Source organism: Rhyacophila brunnea, unplaced genomic scaffold (assembly GCF_057557595.1).
Source record: "Rhyacophila brunnea isolate RB1 unplaced genomic scaffold, BYU_Rbru_1.0 scaffold_6, whole genome shotgun sequence".
Classification (NCBI taxonomy): domain Eukaryota; kingdom Metazoa; phylum Arthropoda; class Insecta; order Trichoptera; family Rhyacophilidae; genus Rhyacophila; species Rhyacophila brunnea.
The window spans coordinates 44087499-44110785 of NW_028233276.1; the positions used below are offsets into that span (position 1 = coordinate 44087499).

At 33.6% G+C, this 23287-nt stretch overlaps 1 protein-coding gene across 1 annotated transcript; it reads left to right on the forward strand.

The window, feature by feature from the left end:
* Nucleotides 1-6609: 6609 nt before the first annotated feature.
* On the forward strand, nt 6610-9356 carry LOC147065708 (uncharacterized). The gene is made up of 5 exons (XM_085956836.1): nt 6610-6823; nt 6997-7101; nt 7198-7296; nt 7386-7469; nt 7562-9356. Exons 1-5 carry the CDS (start codon nt 6719-6721, stop codon nt 8852-8854), a joined length of 1686 nt encoding a protein of 561 aa, XP_085812962.1. The 5' UTR covers nt 6610-6718; the 3' UTR covers nt 8855-9356.
* Nucleotides 9357-23287: the final 13931 nt, after the last annotated feature.

Genomic DNA, 23287 nt, shown 5'->3' on the forward strand with positions numbered 1-23287 from the left:
GTGATACCATAGCGCCATAGCCACCCAGAATCTGCCATAGAGAGTCACGGTGAGGGCTGTCAAATAGTTTTTTTTCAAATACCTAGTAATATGAAGCGTTCACATTACTATACAAATGTTAATGTGGCTGATACCCAACTGCTTGCTGTAAAGAAAATGCCACGCTAATTTTATTATTATTGTTTATAGATAACCAATCAAATAAACGAATCCATACTATTTAGAATACCTAATTAATTTAGATGAACAATCACAAAAAAATGTATCGTCATACGTGGGTACCTAATTACGTAACGTCAAAACATGCAACCTTTCAATGCTCGAACGTACGAAATATAATTTTATATAATATGGCCTCCAATTTGTCATACAAAAAACAATGCTACAAAAAGTTCATAGTATTTTTGTTATATTCAATATTTTGGGCACCAATGCATAGGAACAGACATACAGGCTGTATCCAGGAAGATTTAGGACATTTAGGTAAATTGTGAAGACCTGCGGTCTATGGACCCAGGGCCGTATTTACTCTTCCAGGGAGCCTAGGACAATAAATTTCAGGCCCTCCAAAAAATACAACATATTAAAACATTTTAAATAATGGAAAATTTTAATAATATCGTTTTAATTTTCTCCGCAAAATATGTTATAATTTCAAAACATATTGTCATTAGAACAATAATTGTACTCGTCGATGTTGGCCAATGATATTAGATAACCAATGCTTTATTTTTAACAATCCGGAAAACGATCTACTGCGTTGACAATTGAAGCCTCCCCTCAATAACGATCTATGTTACATTTTGACATTTTGAGATAATCAAATAAAGCTATTTTGTTTAGAAGACATTATTTATAGTTGAAAGACCTCTCCTGAATTCTTTAATCACTTATTTTTATTCCTCTTCCGATTTTCCATGCGAATTTCTGTCTGTGAAGTTTTTTTTCATCCCTAGGGTTAACAAAAAGTCCCGTGTCATCCTCCTTTTTGACAAAAATGTATAGATCATTATTGTAGGGAGGCCAACATTACCGATAACGGATCAAAAACAAGTGACTTAATGTTGCTACATTTAAAAAAAATATGCCAAAACAGAGACAATGTGATGTACATAGATCATTTTCCATATTTAGTTAAAAACTGTCAAAATGTAACATAGGTCATTATAGAGGGGGGGCTTCAATTAGTTGATGGTATATAATATATATAGAGAAAAAAAATGCCTTCTATGCTTTGAATGTTTAGTAAGTTTGAACTGCTCCTAAAATTGTATAAACCATCTACCAACTCATGAATATCATGGATTTTGTCTATTTATTTTTCTGGTTCTGCTTCTGGGAATTGTAACACTGTTGGTAAAAACGGATCTGTATGGGGGCCATGATGCCCTACCTTGTATTTCAGCGCTGATGATTAGAAGAAACATACGAATCAGGAGATTAATTTTCGAGTCCTCTACCTACCAGAGGCACCTAGCGGACAAAATAAGAAGTAGAAGAAGCTTAAAATTTGAGACTTTTTTTTTGATAATTGAATTTACAATTTAAATTGTCCTAATTAATAAATATGTACTTATCTTAAAGCATTAAAAAGAAAAATATTTATTATTTTAAGTCAAAGATAAACTTGTAATTTAATAAATGTGAATTTGTTAAAGGATCCCATCTTATTAATACTTACATACTATTTTATGATCATATTTATTATTCAAATTTAGTTTATTAAGTTTTCTATGTTGTAATGAAGAGATTTTTGACTAATTCATAGTGTTCATATTTTTTATATATTTTTTTAAAAACATCGATTTTTATAAAAATATAAATGTATCTTTAAACCCTTTTTATTTATATCAAATCGAGCTTCAGTATTGGGATTATTGGTTTGGGACCATACCTAAATAAGATTTGATATAAATAAAAAGGATGTCAACATACGACTTTGGCATGACCTGGCTCTGTCTAGCATTTTAACAGTTTAAAAATTCTCTTGAAAATCAGTACTACGTCATATTAACAATATAACAATAAATTAAATGTAACACGCGATATTTTAGCGATGACCACATTTCGTACTTGCAATCTTTTTTTCATTTTATGCGTATTTATAGGTTACAGAATAATATGTTTCTATGTAACCGTTCACAAAATTATATACTTACCTATTAAAAATTCATCGCACGGAATGACATTTTTTGGACTGATTGTTTACGACAGAAAAGCCGATTTGAACGTATGTATAAAATCGAAAGAAAACTTTGATTTTGGACGCAAATTTTGTTTTTTTATGAAACTCTAAGCCTTAGTGGTTCCCAACCTTTTGGACCTCGCGAATAAACTCTTTAATCCAGCGCACCATTACCACGTATTTTTTCCACACTTGTTAAAAATTCGATGTCAATATAATGATAAAATAATTATATTAACACAGATATTCATTACGAAAAATGCAGAAAAAAACATTTATAATTTCATTTTATTAAAAAAGAATCAATACAATAAATTATTAAATTAATACGAATTCTACGTCGACATAGAGGTGCAAAAATGATTAATTACAGTAACAGAAAGATAATCAGACTGACCTTTGTTGCTACTTGAAAACATCGCTCTTTTCTCTATCTAATTTCATTCTTTATAGTCTGTACTTGCACTTTCATACTATTAATGATTTAAAAATAAAAGCTACAAGTTGCACCTATTAAATATAATCAAATTACTCTGCGGACCACCAAAATTCTCTCACATTCTCCACCGGTTGGGGACCGCTGCTCTAAGGGGTGCCATTTTTAACTACGTCACTGAGGCGAGGTACCTACCTATTACACTTTGGATTTTAGGCATTTGAAAATAATCATATTCGTATCTTAATAAACACTAAAATAATCATTATTTTGGACAACATTTTATTTATCTTCACCGATCCCGTGTTCGGGATCGAAAATACTAATCCTGAAACCACGCGATTGCAATCCTTAGTAAAGACTTTATATCAAAACTACCACTCTTCTACTTTTTTCTAAATAATTTGTATTTTTTCCGTTTAAAGCATCAATTACTTTGAGCTACTTTACGAGCTGCTTGTTGGCGAATTTACAATCTGCCTGTAAAGTCGCGCAGTGTCATCATCGAACAAGCTAAGAAGCAGATTGTAAACACTCTACCGAGAAAAGTTGAAAGCCGGTCAACTTTATATGCTACACGCCGGCGTGTGGGCCTACTGCGTCTAAGCAGTAGAGACCTCACGGTAAAAAAACGAACTAAGTTCTGTCAAAATAGTAGCTGGCTTGTGGCATCTCAGCTAATGGAAAGTTTTGTGTGTCATCATCACAATCGTAGTAGCTGAATCGCCCGCTTTTAAATTCGCCAACAAACAGCTCGTAAAGTAACTCATAGTAATTGACGCTTTAGGGGGGTCCGGCCCCTAATCCCCTTTCGTATTCGCGTTTCCATTATAGGATAATTTCATGCAATATGCATATGTGCACGTGCTCTTTCTTTTAGCTTTATCAAATCTCATCAAAATATGTTCTTTGCAGGTGCGCCAACTGAATTAATTTTCAGTCTGGCGGCTGACGTTTATCATATTATGTAGGTAGTAGCTATGTGCAGTAATAGCGTAACTTCACTAGTAGTGCAAATACTTACGTTCCAGAAAAAACTACATTATTTCAGTTGAAAAATCATTGTAAAGACTCATTTCCGACCACTTGTGAACAATATTTTTTTGCTGAAATTTATCTGCTGCATGTATGATAATTATTAATTAAGACATTGTCCACACTCATTGCTTCCGCGTGCTCCTCTTAATTTTAACAAATCTATAATCTACTAATACATAACACATATCAATAAATTATTACCGATCCGCGATCGTATAAACACCTGTCGAAGTAAATGTTCATCTGTCCTAATTGAATTCAGTGGCGAAGGGTGTAGATAGTAGATAGGCTGTTAAGATCCGCCATAAATAGTGCACATTAAACTTTGTCAGTCATACGTATTTGTTTTCTTAGAAATAAGACTGCAATTTACAGATGGTGTTGGCTAGTTTTTAAAATTCAATTAAACCCTGCGAAAACCACAGCCATAATAGATAATAGTCGGAAAAATACTCGTCTATCTATAAAATATCTAAAATTATGCAATCAAATCATTCATAACTTTGGATATTTTATAGATAAAATAATATTTTTTATCTATTATAGTTTGGGCAGGGCAGGGCGTAATGAATTTTAAAATGAACTCAATATGTGTAATATGTATTATTAATCCGACAAAAACAATTAATAAGTATGAACAAAAGTGTCCACAATTTTGTCGTATCGCCTAAAATATACCAAAACTATTATGGTTTGGTTTAGGCAAGGTTTAATTGATTTTTACGTACGTACGTGATTTACGTACGACTAACAAAGTTTAACGTGCACTATTTATGACGGGTCTCAACAGCCTATCTCCACCCTTCGCTATTGCCATATATTGTGTTATTTTAATTATGTACCTACTCATTGAAGGATACAGTCCGGTAATTAGATACATCAGCAGACTTGCAGACTGGTTGACTGGTGATTCTAATCGGATGCAATTGGAATCAAATAAGACCTGCGTTGACGCACGTCTACTGCAATACCGTGTGTATGCAGCCTTATCGAATTCAATGCGAATTTTATCGCTGCGATAATTTTCCGCCGAGCGGTTGCAGTGGAGCTAGAACTTTTGAGCAGGTTTCACATAACACTGATGCGGCTTTTTTCCGCGCCATGTCAGTATAATGTGAAACCTGCTACATATACGGTTCTACGGTTCATTGCAACAGCTCGGCGGAATATTATCGCGGCGATAAATTCGCTGCGTGAGAACATCAACCCTAGATAGTGAGACGATTCTGGTACCAATTGGATCGTTTCGATGCTTTTGTAATTTATTCATATTCATCCGCTGTGTTGCTCTAGTACAGCGATTTCCAAACTGGGAGGCTCGAAAGGTTTAACACAATTGATGTAGCCACAGGTTTGCAGTTTGCAAATGCATAGTTTATAAAACGGCCGCTTGTTATAAACTACACAAAAACCGTCCTATAAAAGGTTGTTTGCAAACCTGTCTGAATATATGGAGACTAATTTTATAATACCTCACTTCTATACTATTGTGAAGCACATGAATCACATCTCGTGAAAAAATTAAATAAAAGGGTCAAATCTTAATGTTGAAATTTGAGGCAAATTTGTTTAGGAACGATAATTTTGTTGTTAAACTTGTCTATTTGGTTGACATTTAAAAAAAACTTAGTGCATAAATCAATGCAAGGATCACTAATGCATTCACTGATTTAAAAAGACAAAGTGAAGGGATTCATAAAAAATTGGAGCTTTGGAAATCAAAATTACAAAAAAAATAATTTCGGCATGTCTCCACTTTTAAATGATTTCTACGCCAGATAATATATTGAAGCAAACAAAAATCTATTTTATGAGTTCTTGTTTAGTTTGCTAAAGCACTTTACACATTATTTTATTAATAGTAAAAAAAAGTCACCTGCGGGGCTGCTTTGTTTCGGGACTGTTAGATATTTTAAATATGTGGTTGAAAGATCCTGGCCTGGGGGGCCACTTCAGGATGTGGGGCCCATGATAGAATCCATTTGTCCAACCAACGATGGCGAATTTGGATTGACTACTATATTGAAATGGATTGTACTAATAAACAAGCACATTCGTCGCATGAAAAACAAATTAATTTCAAAATGAATATAAAATAAGTAGTAAAACCTTGTTTACACTTTTTCTTAGGTCGTATTCTTATTTGTCCGGTACAAATCTTGCAATCGATTTTTCACTAACTTCCCGACTAGCTAGACATTTGAAACTTTTAGAATATATCAGAACACGATGCTAATGCATTTTTTTAAATACTTTTAGCCATCTTTCAGTAGAATTGAATTCATTTTTAGTTAATTCTGAATTATATGAAAAGTTATTTCGATACCATTATTGGTTGCTAGGGGGTCCTAGCAACTAAATTATTAAATAATATATACGTGCGTTACTATGGAAATCAATATGAAATCGTCACCGTTCAGGCAAAAGTCACCAAACCTAAAAATGGCAGTTTTGAGTTGAGTATGTCACTCGAAGCGTAAAATTATGTTCTTTAAGATGCAAAAGTCACCACGGTACATTAGTTAGTAAAATTTTCCTTAAATCGGAATTATTTGTTTTTCACTAAATGACTTTCGATAAAATCTTAACAAGCATAAATCATTATAGTCGAATAGACATTATTGACTCTATAAAAAAATAAATTATTCGTTATAAATATACAAGCAAAAGTCCCTATACTATGGATGGTGAGTTTTACTGATTTGTCATTTGAAAACATCTAATACTTGTCTGAAATACGCAAAAATAACCAAACAAGAATAGTTTGTTATAATAAGATCGCTTTGATCTAAATTAAATCAAACAAAACTCGCCATAGCGTGATGGTGACATTTGTCTGTTCGTAAATGCAGCACAGCGATGACGAAATAAACAAGCAAAAGTCACCATCCAACCATAGAGAGTTGTGATTGACAATTATTTTCGTTTATGGTCATTTTCGTCTATGATTACACTTGCATCGTGTCAACTGTCATTGAACGTTTGGATTTTCGAGTTACGATATTGTTTCGATTGTGGATTGTTTGGGACTAATTGTTGTTATATTACCAGATTCCGTAATGCTTTGCAAGATTTGTAATATTTATTTGTCGAACAGGAGTTCTGTTATCATGCATTACTCGAAATATCACAGTGCATCAAGTGACGTTGAAATTGTTGTACCGGTAAGTGTTTGTCGAAAACAAAACTTTTTATTCAATTCCCAATGAAATTACAATGAAATATTTGTCTTATATTCAATAAAGACATTAAAGTGAATCGACTGAAATTGTCTTATTTACCATATTAATTATTTGGAGGTTATACTTGATAATGAAGTACTTTTCTTGTATTTCAGAGTGCTTCAACTGAATTTATTGAAGATGGATACAGAATATCCGGTACACAACATAATTTAAGCACTATGAACGTCAATGAATCTGATGTTAACTCTGCCCCTGCGGTAAATTTGTTTTCATATTCATTTTAGCATAATTAAGGCGTTTTGTTCCACACCTAAGTTCTGAATTTAATGTAAAAAATATTATTTATGTTTCAGAGTACAACCTATGATTCTATGCATCGTAAAGATGTATTAAATCAAAATCCCCATATCATGGAAATTAATGAAGTTGATTCCAATGACGATACCCAGGATGTGAGTTAACTTTAACAGAACCAACCAATTGTATTGTTTTTATTATTATGTTGAAAAAATAATAATTCTTACATACTGTATTGTTTCAGAATGTAATGGATAACATTTCTATTAGCGAATCGCCTAACTATATTTATATGGAAGTGACAGATACAAGTGCTGTGCCTATTATTGTAAGTATATTTTGTTGTGTAGGGTAAAGCTAAAACGTTCACCAGTAATAATATTATCAATATATTAATAATTGTATTACTACTTATTACAGGAACTAAATGAGGAGGAGGAGGAAATGAGGAAAAAATCATCGAGCCGGCAATATTTAGACAGTAAATTATCGATATCAAAAATGTTTGCACTGTTCACAGAATTTTGCAAAGGAAAGGATGTCATACCTCCAAGCATCACATCTTACAAAAGGATATTTTGCAAGGACTATAATTACTCCTTTTTTAGACCGAGAAAAGACCAATGTGCTCTCTGCACAAAATATAACGCAATGAAGGACGGTGACGAGAAGAAACAATTGGAGAAAAACTACACCGAACATAAAAACAGGGAGAGGGAAGCCAACACCGACAAAGCTATGGACAAAGAAAGGGCAACTCGAGAAAACACTTTTGCAACAGTAACCTTTGATTTACAGAGTGTTTTACAAATTCTAAGTAGCGATGTCTCACCTCTGTATTACAGCAGAAAACTCTGTTGCTACAATTTGACAATTTATGAAGGAGCTCCGCCTAATAATGCTTTCTGTTATGCTTGGCATGAGGTAAATGGCAAGCGTGGTAGCATCGAGATTGGTACATGCTTGTATAGTTATATGACTAACTTGCCAAGCAATATAAAAGAAGTGTCCATTTTTGGTGACACGTGCGGTGGCCAGAACCGCAATCAAAATATAGTGGCCCTTTTGATGTACGTGGTGCAGAGCTCAGACAATATTGAAGTATTGGAGCAAAAGTTTTTAGAATCCGGACATTCAATGATGGAATGTGACAGTATGCACAGTGCTATTGAGAAACAGAAGCGATTCATGAGTGTGTATACGATGCATGATTGGATAAACATTTTTTCAGCTGCTCGATCTAATCGCAATAAAAAAACTGCGACACCGTATACCACAAAAGAACTGAAATACAGCGATTTTTATGATTTGGGTCTCCTGTCCAAACAAGTATTAAAAAATAAAACCAGGAACACGGCTGGGCAAAAAGTTAACTGGTTAAAGGTGAAATGCTTCAGATTTGAAAAACAAAGTCCTTCAATTATAAAATATAGGTATGGCCATTCCGGCGAATATTTAGAAATTAATATTGCTCTTCGGAATCTTGCTCCAACATTTCCAAATATATTGTCAAAGGCGTATAATAAGCCTCTACCAATAAGTTCACAGAAACATAAAGACTTAATGGTATTATGTGAAAAAGGTGTGATACCCCAAGAATTCTACCACTGGTACCAATCTCTGCCGAGCTCAACCAGCGTTATTAATAGGAATGCAGAACCTGATGTCGGAAGTGATACCGACGAGGAGTACTTTTTAATTATTATCTGTTAATCTTTCTTTGCTTTCATTATGTTATTACTTAAATTTCAAATTTTTTTGTTGGTTTGTTATTAGCATTAGTTTTACAGTCAAACAAACCACTTAATTCATTAACTTTATGTATTTATATCTTAAAACACAAAAATAAACATGTTAAAAGACTATTTCATTCAATAAAACTTATTATTTACCACTTTATCTTCATTATTACTTATATCACTACCTGTCACTATCCTTATTTTGGCTAACATTGTTCAGATTATTAACAAGCAAAAGTCACCAAACCATAAATTGAGCTACCTTGCCTCCTTCAAAGCCTTCCAGATTTTTTAATTATCATCAAAAAGTAAAAGTAGCTTAAAGAAATTGCAAAGAAGACATGAGAAAATAATTTAATGTAGATAAAACCATAAAAACATGTAAATCTGATTTTTCCTGCATTTTCAAACTTTCAAATTGCGATATCTCAAAACTATGTTTTTAGGGTTGGTGACTTTTGCCTGAACGGTGACGAAATGACATTTCATTATTCAGTATTTTTATCAAGTACAAATTTTTTTGATCGTTTAAGCTAGTCAAGTCAAGTTTATATGATTCAACAGAAAATTTAATCACGTTGTATATAAAAAGTTCTTTTTATCTTGTAATTATTTTTATATTTTTTTTCATTTTTGTATCAGTGCATTGTTGGCTATTTAAAAAGGTGTCTGTATTATTTAATGAAATAAAGGGAGGAGGCGCCAAGGTAAGATTCTTTAAAAAGGGAGGCGTAGTAACACAAAGTTTGGAAACCACTGCTTTAGTATTAAAAAATACAAACTTATCAATTTCACGAAACATTATTTTTTTGTTCAGCGTGGCGGCTACACTATACAGTTTTTTCTTCATATTTTCTTCTTTTATGAGTTGGATCAGGTAATATTTTTTTCTATTTCGGTCACAACTCGACGAAAACCAATGACATTAATATGGACGAAGCATCTGGGGAAAAAAATGACACTCACTTTTTTGTCGGGTCTGCCGAATGGCATAATCTGTTCTAACGCCATTACAATAAAGGTGATATTGCTATAAATTCCCGATGCTTTTTGTTGGATCTGCCGAATGGTTCGGTTCGAACGGGTTCGCTCAAATGAACATTGACACTAGAAACACTGTTCTAATGACATTACAGTAAAGGTGATATTGCTATAAATTCCCGATGCGTGATATCGCATAATGGAAATTGCGTGACGTCTACCTATACATTATGTGCGAATGTCGCGTTGTCCATTAATAATGTAATTGACGAAAATATTCAAAATGATATTTCTCGATAGGGCTGTTCTGCCCTATCGGTTTCAGCGCCTCTCATCGTGTAACTTCGGCGCAATGCTGTCGAATAAATTATTATTTCGTCGAAATCCTCGCTAACAACATAAAACTAACATAGCGCTCCCTAACTTACCACGCATTTTTTTCTCTGAAATACTCGAAAAGAAGATTGAAGTTAAATAAACTTTTTCCTAATCATTTTTTTGTTGTCTATCTATTTTTACATAAATGTCATAAATCGAGCCTTTGCATAACTCTGATATTTGTAATAACAATTAATATAAGGTACCGGCGGTTCTGGCAAGGTTCGAAATGAACTGGAGCGCCGTTCCGATTCATGAAATCCCCAAAATTATCGCCCGACTCGTGGAAATATTAATTAATTTGAAAAAAATCTAACACTTATTTTTATAAAATACACATACGATAAATTAGATAATATTAAGCGCTATGGTTCATAAAATTTTCCATTTCGAGCGCTGGGTCCTGGATAATAAGTAACCACGAATATTTCACAATATAAAAATACATTTCTCGACGATTATACTGTCAATGGTGCCATCTATGAGCATATCATTGTAAATGTTTCTCTAAATAAACCGTAGCGCTCAATAATAATTCAAAATTTTCACCCAACAATACAATAATATTATTGTCAATATATCGTATTATCTGATAATCGATGGTTACTATTTTACCGGTTGATTATTTGCATATTTTAATTTCTAGTTTTAACCCGATCGCCGCGGATGGGACATATGTTGTTTTTTACATAAGCTCTGATACTGGGCGGATGTCGCAACTGTTGATATCGAAAATTGAAATGTCGGTAAAGTAGGAAATACTTCACGCTTAGTATTAATTTTTGTATTGAAAAATGCTCTGATTCGTGTTCGTACCGCCATATCGATAACTTTGTCAAAAATATGTTGTTTTAAAAGATGGCTTCGCTATTTTCCGAGACTACAAATTTTATGAATAAAAGTGATGTAATAAAGTTATGTCATTGTCGACTTATTCAATACAACACATTAAGGTTATACCTCAGTTGAGGCACGGTCTAAAAAGATCATGGCTAGGCGATGCGCGGATTGCGGGTCGCGGGTGCAAATGACGCATGTCAAACGAAATATAATTTTCCATATAAATCCAACATGTGTCCATTTAATGTTCTGTTTATTGTTCTATCAGTAACAGTAATAATATATGCATTGCCATGTTTTCTTTTTAAAGTAAATGGGTAATGTTTTTAGTCATCTTTACACGATTTAAGAATTAATACGCCCGTGGCCATCACGAAACAAATTGACGTGTTTCCAGCACGACGTTCTCTCTCCGAATGGCAGCGAGTCCAAAATTTCGTCGCGCACCTTAATCTTCGGTCAACAAACTTTATATACCTACCGTCAGTATTTTTTTATTTACAAATTCAATTATTTTTTCTGGTACAATAGAATATATAGCGACATCTAGTTATTTATTAATGTACAAAATCTACTATTCTCTTTCGTTAATATAATCAGTTAAATACTGCCATCTATTAGTGAATAGGAAAAACTAACTTTCAGTGTGTCAAATTATTTTTAGTTTATTTTAGTGGTACACTACCTATTTCACAGATGGACCTGCTTATCCATTTTCTAATTGTTCATGGGTCAGTGTTGGTTAAAGTTTTGAAAAATAATGATACATAATAATAATTATGTAAGTATAATATTATATTCGAGGCTAGACCAGTGTCTGCCAAATTGTGTGCCGCGAAGGAAGAAGCCTCCAAACTGTTCATTTTAAATAATGCCTATACATTTAAATTTTCTTCAACTTTAAATAAATTCAACATCAGCTACATAATCAAATAAATATTTGTCATTTCACTTTCACTGTGTGAAAATGTGCATTTTGATTTTAATTGTTTGGTGCTTCATACTGAAGTACGTTGGCTCTCAAAAGGAAAAGTACTATCGCAAAGAGGCGAGCAGCAATAATTTCTTTTTTCAATGCTGAAAATATGGGTTATAATTTTCTTCACGAGGACAATTTGTGGCTGGAAGTCACATTTCTTAATGATCTAAAAATTTTAAATTTAAGGCTGCAAGGAGCGAACGAAAATATCATGACAATTACAGGAAAATTAAAATCTTTCGCTGACAAGTTAGACCTGTGGACCAGAAAAGTTAAAAACTCATGGCTCGATTGCTTCCCAGGTGTAGATGCCTCCTCAACAAATTTTAAATTTTACCAGAAGTGCAGAGGACAATAGAACTCCTTTTTGCATCATTTTACAAGTATTTTCCATCATTTGATTATCAAATAATGTACCAGTGGGTCATCAATCCATTTGCAAGATTCGACGGTACACACCTGACACTAACAGAGGAAGAAATTTTAATAAACATAAAAAACGACCCTGTGCACAAAGCCTCATTTTCTGAGCTAGAGTTGTCAGCATTTTGGACATCGCTTTGGGGTCAAAATCCTCGATTGGTTACAACAGCAATTAAATCTCTTTTACCGTTTGGATCGTTGTATCTTTGCAAATTTGGTTTTCCAGCGCGCGTTGAAATGAAATAAAAAAAAAAACCAGAGCGGTTACAGATGGTAAATGAGGAGTTACGTGTTTGTTTATCTGATTTTTAGTCGCGTTTTGACAGAATTCTTTCTAAAAATCAATTGCAACTTTTTCATTTATAAAATTATTACCACCTATGTGCATATAATAATATGTTAGTTAAATATTAAAATAAAATGTTACCTTCCCTGGGGCGGCGCGGAGGGTTGCAAAGGGAGGCGCGAAAAGTTTAACACAATTAATGTAGCCACAGGTATGCAGTCTGTAAATTCATAGTTTATAAAATGGCCGCTAGTTATAAACTATATAAAAAAAAACAGTACTATAAAAGGTTGTTTGCAAACCTGTCTGAAAATATGGAGATTAATTTTATAATACCTCACTTCAATACTATTGTGAAGCGCGCTTGCTATCTCGTGAAAAAATGCAATAAAAGGGTCAAATCATAATGTTGAAATTTGAGATAAATTTATTTAGGAACGATAATTTTGTTGTAAAACTTGTCTATTTGGTTGAAATTTTAAAAAAGTTGGGTGAATAAATCAATGCAAGGATGACTAATGCATTCACTGATTTAAAAAGACAAAGTTAAAAAATTGGAGCTTCGGAAAAAATAAGTTCGCCATGTTTCCACTTTTAAATTATTTCTGCGCTAGATATATATTTACTGAGTTCTTGGTTAGTTTGCCAATGCAATTTTCACATTATTTCATTTGTTTCAAAGCTGTTATCTATTTTTAACACCGCGGAAGTCAATTAATAAAAATTTTCAGGGGAAACAAAAACGTCTCAAAAAATTGAAAATTGATACCTTTTAAAAAATAAGTTAAAAGGTATCAATTTTCAATTTTTTGAGACGTTTTTTGTTTCCCTTGAAAATTTTAATTAATTGACTTCCGCGGTGTTGTATCTTAAGCGACGATATGTGGTTGTGCGTTGCAATTTGACGTGATACCTAGATATATATGATGATTGATATACTTAAATGATAACTCCCGTGTATAATTTAGGAAACACTACATTCGAGAACCACACTGTCCTTAACCTCAGCGATAGGTAGGTGGGCCCGCCAAAGATCCTGGCCTGGGGGCCCGCTTCAGGATGTGGGGCCCATGATAGAATCCATTTGTCAATGAACGATGATGAATTTGGATTGACTACTATTGAAATTGATTGTGCTAATAAACAAGCACATTCATCGCATGAAAAACAAATTAATTTAAAAATGAATATAATATAAGTAGTAAAACCTTATTAATTTTTATAATTATTTTTTTTTAATTTTTGTATTACTACATTGTTGACTATTTAAAAAGGTGTCTGTATTATTCAATGAAATAAAGGGGGGGGAGGCGCCAAGATTAGATTTTTTTTTAAAGGGAGGCGTAGTAACATAAAGTTTGGAAACCACTGACCTACACTATGATTTCCTTTATTCATACATAAGGTACATTTCCTTTCTAAGGCATTTTTATTTGGTGTGCCACAGAACAAATCCCATTCACCTGTGTGCCGTGAAGTAAAAAAGTTTGGCAGACACTGGGCTAGACCATAGATAAGGTATGTCTAGACTACACAAACATTATATTATATTAAATTTAATAGTCACCCACATATCAGATACTCCAATCACTCTTCATTCAGCATTATGTGAATATTTCCTCGGTGGAACTTAGTATCAACCCTATGAATCATATTCAATGAAACACTTGGTGATAAAGTTACTATTAGGAAAATGTGTAACTATAGTGAAACCACTTGAGCATTTCTATTCACAGGGCCAATGTGTTTATTGTTGTTATTGCATGCTTCGTAAACCTTATCACTACCAGCCAATTTTTACTAGGTGGACTACACTCCACCTTGAATATTGTCATTCCCCAAATGAACTTATAGCTCTCTACCGACCAGTGGAAGTAAGTGAAATGTCATGCAAAATATAAAAGTGATATAATACTTGCAATGTATTGATGCCATTCTTCTGAACCCCTAATTATGAGGCGATTATTTTATATCTAAGTATTAATATTTAATTGGTATAAATCATGGGTAGTCAACCTGGTCTTTACCACCTACTAGTGGGCGTTCCAGCTGGTGGGCGGTAGGGGTTTTAAAAACATTTTCATTATGCATCAGCCTCAGTAATATATCTCATTAATAATTTAATTAATTAAATGTAATTTCATCAGACTTCATGCTTCTATGTATGCAAAGTATAAATAAAAAGATAGATTTAACTACATTAAGTTGTTTATATAAAGATTTATTCTGCCAAACTTAGCGAAAGTCTGACATAAAGTATTTGGTAAGTAATTAATATTATATGCTTTAACTTGCTGTTACTCTGCTTTATAAATTTTATAAAGTAAAGTTACTTCCCTATTTTATAAATCACCACTACTGTGGAACCGGTGGGCGGTTAGAAAATTTTACTACTAACAGGGATACAAAAGTGGGCGGTAGGTATAAAAAGGTTGACTACCCCTGGTATAAATGGTAAAGATTTGATACTATGGGGATGGAAAATACAAATGCAAATCAGTATACAAAACATATTTTATTGCTAATTATAATATTATTTTATAAAATACAAAATTCATATCGTGTGGTAAAATTTTACAGCAATATTTTTTAAATAACTAAACATAATAGAATAAATAAATTTTGTCGAATTCACATTCAAACAATAAAAACGTACCTACAATCTACTGAAACAGAAAGCATAGACGGTACACTAGTATTGAATGTTATCTTACGCGACAAATAATATTAAGAATTACTATGATTATTAATTAACTATGTACATATAAGAAAATATAATTTATAATAGTCGCAGGCCAATCAATGCCTAACTATTATTGTATACTTAACATGGGTCGCTACATTTTGATGTACACTCAACTTCGTGCATAAAAATTTATTAAGCATGTTTTTCTTTATTACTGTTTTCACCATGAGAGATTAACTATGAAGAAATTGATCAGGTCAAAACAATTATTAATAATATTAAGCGTTATTTTGTCAACAGCATAAATGAAGATAATTCTAAATTGATCAATTCACAGCTCTGCATAGGATTATAAAACCATAGCTGTTACATATTGTTTAAATTAAATATGTTTAAACAGAGGAAACCTTAATTACATTCTCGAAAACTCGTAATTATTGCAGTCCATTTTGTCCACGTAAAATTAATTACATATCGAATGGACAAAATTTATCACAGAATAAAACATGTAAACATATCATTTTCCTTTTTGCAACCATTCGCGAAAACAATCATTGGTGTCCGATTCCATTAACCTCCTCTTATAAATTCAAATGATACTATCCAATAGTAGCGAGTACCCCTAACTTAGCAATTATTTAGCGCTTACATTAGTAAAAATAAATACTCAATAGCAAATAATTATTCAATGTTTACTTTGTGTTGTAAAGAAATTTAATGCTGAACACTTATTTTTTGACATGTTGAAGTTACGCACATTGAAATTTAATTAATATCGATGGAATCTGATTTATTACAAGAATAAATTGATGAGTTAAAAATATATAAACGGCAGACGCTAACAATACATCATAAAAAAAATATTTTAGCTGCATAGAAAACTAGATACTCAGTGAACAGTTTGCCACGGATAACCAGGAAAACAAAACTGTATTTGCAAATAGAGAATTGCGAACAGTCTGCCGAAGGCTGTCTCAATCTTCTGTAGTACATTACCTAAACATTTTGATTTAAATATCGACTGTAATAATTTAAAATAAAAATAATTTAGAAGGTAGATAATGCTATTATTAAAATTTTTATGTATTACCTAATATAAATAAAAATAAACTAATTATATATTATTTGTAAATTAAAAATTACAGCATTATATAATTCAAAGGTAAACATGTGAAAAAGATACATGCAAAATACTGAATATGAAACAATATTCAACTTCAAATACTGCACGCTTTCTCTCTCCAAGACACTCTTCGCCACTGTTATAAAAACAGTTATCATTTGATTCTGACATCTCTTTGAGAATGATCGAGTTGAATTCCACCATGTCACATTTACATCAAAACATGTTTTATCAGTCCTAAATACATAGGATATTTTTATTATAGCACCTGATGACGATATCATAGACAAGTAAAATTTTAAATATAGTAGCAATATCAATGTAACGTATTAGTACCGTTCAACAATAATTACTCTCCTTACTTATTGGCGCCTTTTAAAAGTGCCACAAACGAATCAAAAATGCGGTGTATGTAATGCATGTGAATAGGAAGCTGGTGAGTGTAGCTGGTGTTTGTGGCGTTGCTAAAAAACATGCAAAGTGTAAGGAGACTTAAAATGCAAAGATCAGATTTGTTCTCAGAAAGTAGGCAGTAGGAAGTATTTTGTGGTTCTGAGAATTAAAATACTACAAATGAGATAATATAATATTATACATACAAAATATGAAAACACCTCAGATAATATAATATTGACCATTGCTACATATAACGCAAGAACATTGTCCAGCGATGCCAAACTTGTAGAGTTTCAAGAAGAGCTCCGGAATATCCACTGGGATGTTGTCGGACTCAGCGAAGTAAGGCGTAAAGGTGAGAGTATTATTACTTTACAAAGCGGACATGTGCTGTACTCCAAAGGAACCGATGAAGGACGCACGAGCGGTGTTGGATTTGTTGTCAACAAAGCCTGGAGGGACCGCATAGTCGAGTTCAACTGCATTTCTGACAGGGTCGCAAGCGTGATACTTAAAATCAATGCTAGGTACCGGATTCAGATTTTGCAAGTATATGCTCCGACACAGAGCTATCCTGATGAAAAAGTGGAAGAGTTTTACGAGGAAATAACATCCTTGAAAAATAAAAGTAAATGCCACTTCAACATCATAATGGGAGATTTCAATGCACGTATTGGATCATACCAAAGAGATGACGTAGCGGTCGGACATTTCGGACATGGCTCAAGGGATGGTAGAGGGGACATGCTTGTGGAGTTTGCTGAAACCAACAATCTTCACATCATGAATTCCTTTTTTCAACATAAACCTACACGTAAATGGACGTGGAGAAGCCCGACAGGAAGGACCAGCGAAATCGATTACATCCTCACTGACAGAAAATATACATTTTTAAACTGTAAGGTGATCAATCAGTTTAACACCGGCAGTGATCACCGGATGGTGAGATGTAAGATAAGATTGAACGTCAAATCAGAAAGATCCAAACTGCAGAAGAAGTCAAATGCTCGCGTATACCTGCAGAACAATACTGAATTCCAAAATGAACTCAAAAATGCACTATCGGCTTTCTTAGATGAGAACGAAACCGTTTCCCTATCCAACGCGGAGGATATAACGAATATTATTCTACAATGTGCAGAAAAAACAGGTGTAAAAAGCTCAGAAGTTACACCTTCCACCAAGCTTTCGAAGGCAACATTGAATCTTATGGAGCAGAGAAGGAAAACCAAGAGCGATAGACAGGCACAAAACGATATGGAGTTTTCATCACTTTGCAAAACCCTCCGAAGGAAGATTAGAGAAGACCTTCGTAAATTCAATGTAAACCTCATACAAGCAATTGTGAAAGCAGGCAGAAGTTTAAACAAAAACAAGCAATGCTTGTCGATAGGAAAACGTCAAATCACAGCACTAAAAGCAAAAGATGGTTCTATCGTCAGAAATTGGGAACACTTGTTAAGCCGAGTTGAAGAGTTCTACAGCGATCTCTACAGTGATGACACTGACAATACGACTATAGACTTAGATCTTCAGAGAAATGGAAATTCGGAAGACCATACTCCCGAAATTACATCCTGGGAAGTAACCCATGCTTTAAATTACATGAAAAGTGGGAAAGCCCCCGGGGAAGACGGTTTAACGATAGATATCCTCAAAAAAGCAGGAAAGGATGCAAATGAAGTACTTGCACAATTGTTCACAGCCTGCATATGCAAAGAGGATGTCCCAGAGGTATGGAAAAATGCCAGCATTGTCATTCTTCACAAAAAAGGTGACAGAGAAGACCTAGCAAATTATCGTCCAATAAGTCTACTCCCTATTCTCTACAAGACGTTTACAAAAATTCTCTCAAACCGTCTGCAAAATGTACTAGACGAGAACCAACCGAGAGAACAAGCCGGATTTAGAGGAGGATACAGCACTATGGACCATATCCAAGTCGTCAGAGAAATCATAGAGCGGTACCAGGAATACAAACTGCCACTATGCATGGGTTTTATAGACTATGAGAAGGCGTTTGATTCGATAAAGAAATGTTCAATACTCGACGCACTCAGAAAACAAGGAATCCCTGGACGCTATATAAATATTTTCAATAATATATACAGTAGCGCAACAGCATCTGTAATTCTCCATAAACCATCGCGCAGATTTCCTATCAGCAAAGGAGTCCGACAAGGTGATACAATCTCACCTAAACTATTTACAGCTACCCTTGAAGACTTATTCAGGCAACTTGACTGGAATGACAAAGGGATCCCCATAAATGGAGAATACCTGAGTCATCTGCGCTTTGCCGATGACATAGTAATTTTCTCGCAAGACTCAGAAGACCTCCAAAGCAGAATGCAGGAACTCGCTGAAGTAAGCAACAAAGTAGGTTTGAAAATAAATGTAACAAAGACGAAAGTCATGTTCAACTGCTTTGCAGGCCAAAAAGAGATCCTCATCAATGGCACTCAGCTCGAACAGGTGAAAAGCTACATCTATCTGGGACAACAAGTATCTATAGATGGATGTATATTTAATGAAATTGTTCGCAGAATAAAGCTAGGCTGGAGTGCTTTCGGCCGCCTGAATAATGTCTTCAAAAGTGACCTTCCACTGTGCCTAAAGCGCAAAGTGTTCAACCAGTGTGTGCTTCCCGTGATGACATATGCGTGTGAAACATGGACCCTAAGTAAAAGAGAGATCCAGAAACTTAGAGTAGCACAACGTGGTATGGAGAGGTGCATGCTGGGCATAACGCGAAAGGACAAAAAGAGGAATGAGTGGATAAGGAAGCAGACAAGGGTTTGCGATGTAATAGAGTTTATTAAAAGCCTTAAATGGAGATGGGCTGGACACATAGCTCGAAGAAGAGACAATCGTTGGACAAATCTAGTCATCCAGTGGTATCCAAGAAGTACAAAACGTCCACAAGGTAGACCTAGAGGCCGCTGGATCGATGAAATGATAAAGTTCTGCGGAAGTACGTGGCAACGCAATGCACAGGACCGAGAGAAGTGGAAGCAACTTGAAGAGGCCTTCATCCAGCAGTGGATAGATTCAGGCTGATGATGATGATGATACCCACTAGGAAAAAACTTTGAAAAAAGTACGACACCCGACGGGAGAAACTTGTATCCACAGGATTCGCACTTTACAAATTAAGCCACAAGTGTCTTATCTAATTTTGATGAAATAAACTGGTAATTTTCACCGTGTCCAGAAACTTGTATGTATGCAGTTCGCCGTATCACACTTCACCGTGAAATGTTGTTTCGGAAATATATGGCCGTATATTATTAAAGACCGTCCAACCTCTTTGGGTCGTATAGTACTGACATAAAATTCATGTCTAAATAAAACACAGTTCTTGTCGGTTTACACTTTACAGGAAGCCAGGAGCAAATAAATTTTAAAAGTAACCGATATACTGGATTATTTGTTAGGTTAGGTTTTCATTCTTGTATTCATGAATTTTGACAAAATCGGCTATGAAAATTAAATTAATGTTCATATTGAATCTAATAAAATTGGAGACCGTATAGGATACGGTCATCTTTTTTCGATAAGAAAGCTCACGGTGAACCGTGCTACGGTGAAATGTTTTACATACAATTTACATGTAACCAATTTTCACATATTGAAATACTTATCATTTGTGTTAATTCTTGGCTATCAGTTTTTGTATTTTAAATCAAGGCATAAATTAAGTGTCTTAATTACTAAGCGACGTCTGTATCACTCCAAATTTTAGTTATAACATACTAATAATTTAAAAGTCCCATCGGGCGTTGTATTTTTTTCAAAGAGGCATATGTATTATATGAGGTGTTTTCAAATTATGTATGTTCAATATAAAGAATGAATTATTCGTTGAATAAAATAAACAATTTATTATAATATATTATTAATTAAAAAATGATTTATGAGCAGTTTTTACATCACCACATACCAATTGTGTGAAAGAAGACTTATGAAAGAAAAATATGGAACTACTTTGTAGGAAACGATATAAGCAATTTATTCCCAACATGATGAATAAAATGTCATTATTATTTTCATAACAACCGTATATAAGAATTTGAATGTTTTGACTTGTCCTCCTTCAAACGCTAAAAACATAAATATTTTTTCATGGATTAGTAATAAAAGCTCAGTTCCTCATTTACAGACTGTGGAAAATAGTCATGTGAAATTTACATTTTGCATTTTCAACTTTAAGTCGATTTCCTCAATTTGGTCATTGGTACATTTGTATTAGTTCAATCCTCAGCCCCTCAATTGGTACTTTGCTGGCATTAAGCGCGTGCATCGTTCCTAGCATATATGAAGAACATTTTTAACGATACTATATTACTGATATCAAGATGTTTTAGAATAAACGCATCGTCTGGATTAGACTATTGAGGAATTACAAGCGCAAGAAATATTATATTTAATGATACCAGGTCATGTGTTATAATAGTACTCTGAATGTAACAATATTCCACGTTTGAATAAAGTCCATATAGATGACTTTTTCAAAGGACCTATTTGTGACTAAATTTCTGGAATTTTACGTTGTAGGAAAAGTTACTATTATGCTAAGTACACATGCACGTTCTTGCTCGATGGTTTTACGCTCATTCGAACATGTCTACCATCTCGCTTGATACTTTTTTGTTCGATATCGAGCAAACGGCTCGATGCGAAAAAGATTCAAGGTCCGTAATTCTTGCTCGATGTTTGACAGATATTCCGTTCAGCATGTCTCAACGTGTAGCGCTTTGGCGGCTTTGACTGAGCGTCTTGAACGACAAGCATGCTTCCAAGTCAACATGTTCGATCGAGCAAAACCATCGAGCAAGAACGTGCGTGGGTACTTAGCATTACATTGAAGAAACTATAGGCAACCGACCAGGAATCAGCTGTCACACGGATACAATATCAGAGTAATGTGCAATTTATCTTGTATGTAAGTATAGATACATTTCTTATTTTTTACATTTGAACAATTTACTACATGTAATACAGGCTTTTTATCCGACCGAAGCAAACTGAGCCCAACTGAACTTCTGAACCTTATAATATGACATGTATTTTCAATTGTGTGACTACAATAATTAATTGTCTCTTAATAAACTGAAATCCAATTATATTCAAACAACGTGCAGGAATCAAAGAAATTATCTACGGCCTTAACGTACTGACCCGATTTATCCTTTTGGTAATTAGGAGACTAATATTTCTCTGAATATCCTAATAATGAAAACATGGTTTGTATTTTATTTTGGACAGAAAACTTAAATTAAAGAAAAATTAAATCAACAGATATATCATTCTTTAGACTTCAGACAAATGAGAATATCACTCCTACATACCAAATTATGATATCCAGGTTTTTTTTAAATCATGCAAGCTCATGGTTCTATGACTGTATCGGTGTAATGATGCTACATTTTTATTGAGCGATAATGACAGGCGATAGCTATTTGCATGGTCACTCTCAACGTAACACTGAATAATTTTCAATATCCTTCTGTTATTCATTAGAGATACTATACCACACTGTGAAAAAGACATTAAAATTATTACAGCGGCTAAGGATGGAGGTAGGCTGTGAAGATCCAACATAAATAGTGCACACTAAAAATTGTCAAACATACTTATTTATTTTCATTGAACTAAGAATACAAATTGCAGATGGTGTCAGTTAATTTTTAAAATTCAATTAAGCCCCACATAACCAAATCATAATAGATACTATTATGGTGGATCTCCACAACCTACCTCCATCCTTTGCCACTGAATTATTATATACTGCAGCGCATCTATTCTATACACATACACAACTATATTTAGTATTTTTCTTTCCGAAGCTCTTCTTTGATAAAACGTGAATTGTAATTGTATTTCAAATAACACTGTATTCTATTATTGATACTAAATTTAATATACACTTAACATCAGCACATTTATTCTATACACAAGACTGCTATCGGCTGTTATCCAGGGTAGTTTATCATATTTTTGTATTGAGGTATTATATTTGTTACCATAAGTTAGACGTCTAAACAGTCAAAACTGTCTATCTCGCTCTAAAAGATAGCACAGCCAAAAGAGGTGCAGTTAAAACATAGCACTTATTGTAACAATTACAACAAACTTATTGTAAAAATTATAATACCTCAATACAAAAATATGAAAAACTGCCCTCGATAGCGGCGAATAGCAGTCGGAATAAATCCGCTGATGTTCAAGTATATATTAAATTTAGTATCAATAATAGAATACAGTGTTATTTGAAACACAATTACAATTCAAAGAACAGCTTCGGGAAGAAAA

Excerpts from the sequence above, each read along its gene's own strand:
- LOC147065708 (XM_085956836.1), top strand. The coding sequence starts at position 6,719 with ATGCTTTGCAAGATTTGTAATATTTATTTGTCGAACAGGAGTTCTGTT. Across the intron at positions 7,102-7,197 it reads ATGTTAACTCTGCCCCTGCG|AGTACAACCTATGATTCTAT; the intron begins GTAAATTTGTTT and ends TTTATGTTTCAG. Across the intron at positions 7,470-7,561 it reads CAAGTGCTGTGCCTATTATT|GAACTAAATGAGGAGGAGGA; the intron begins GTAAGTATATTT and ends TACTTATTACAG.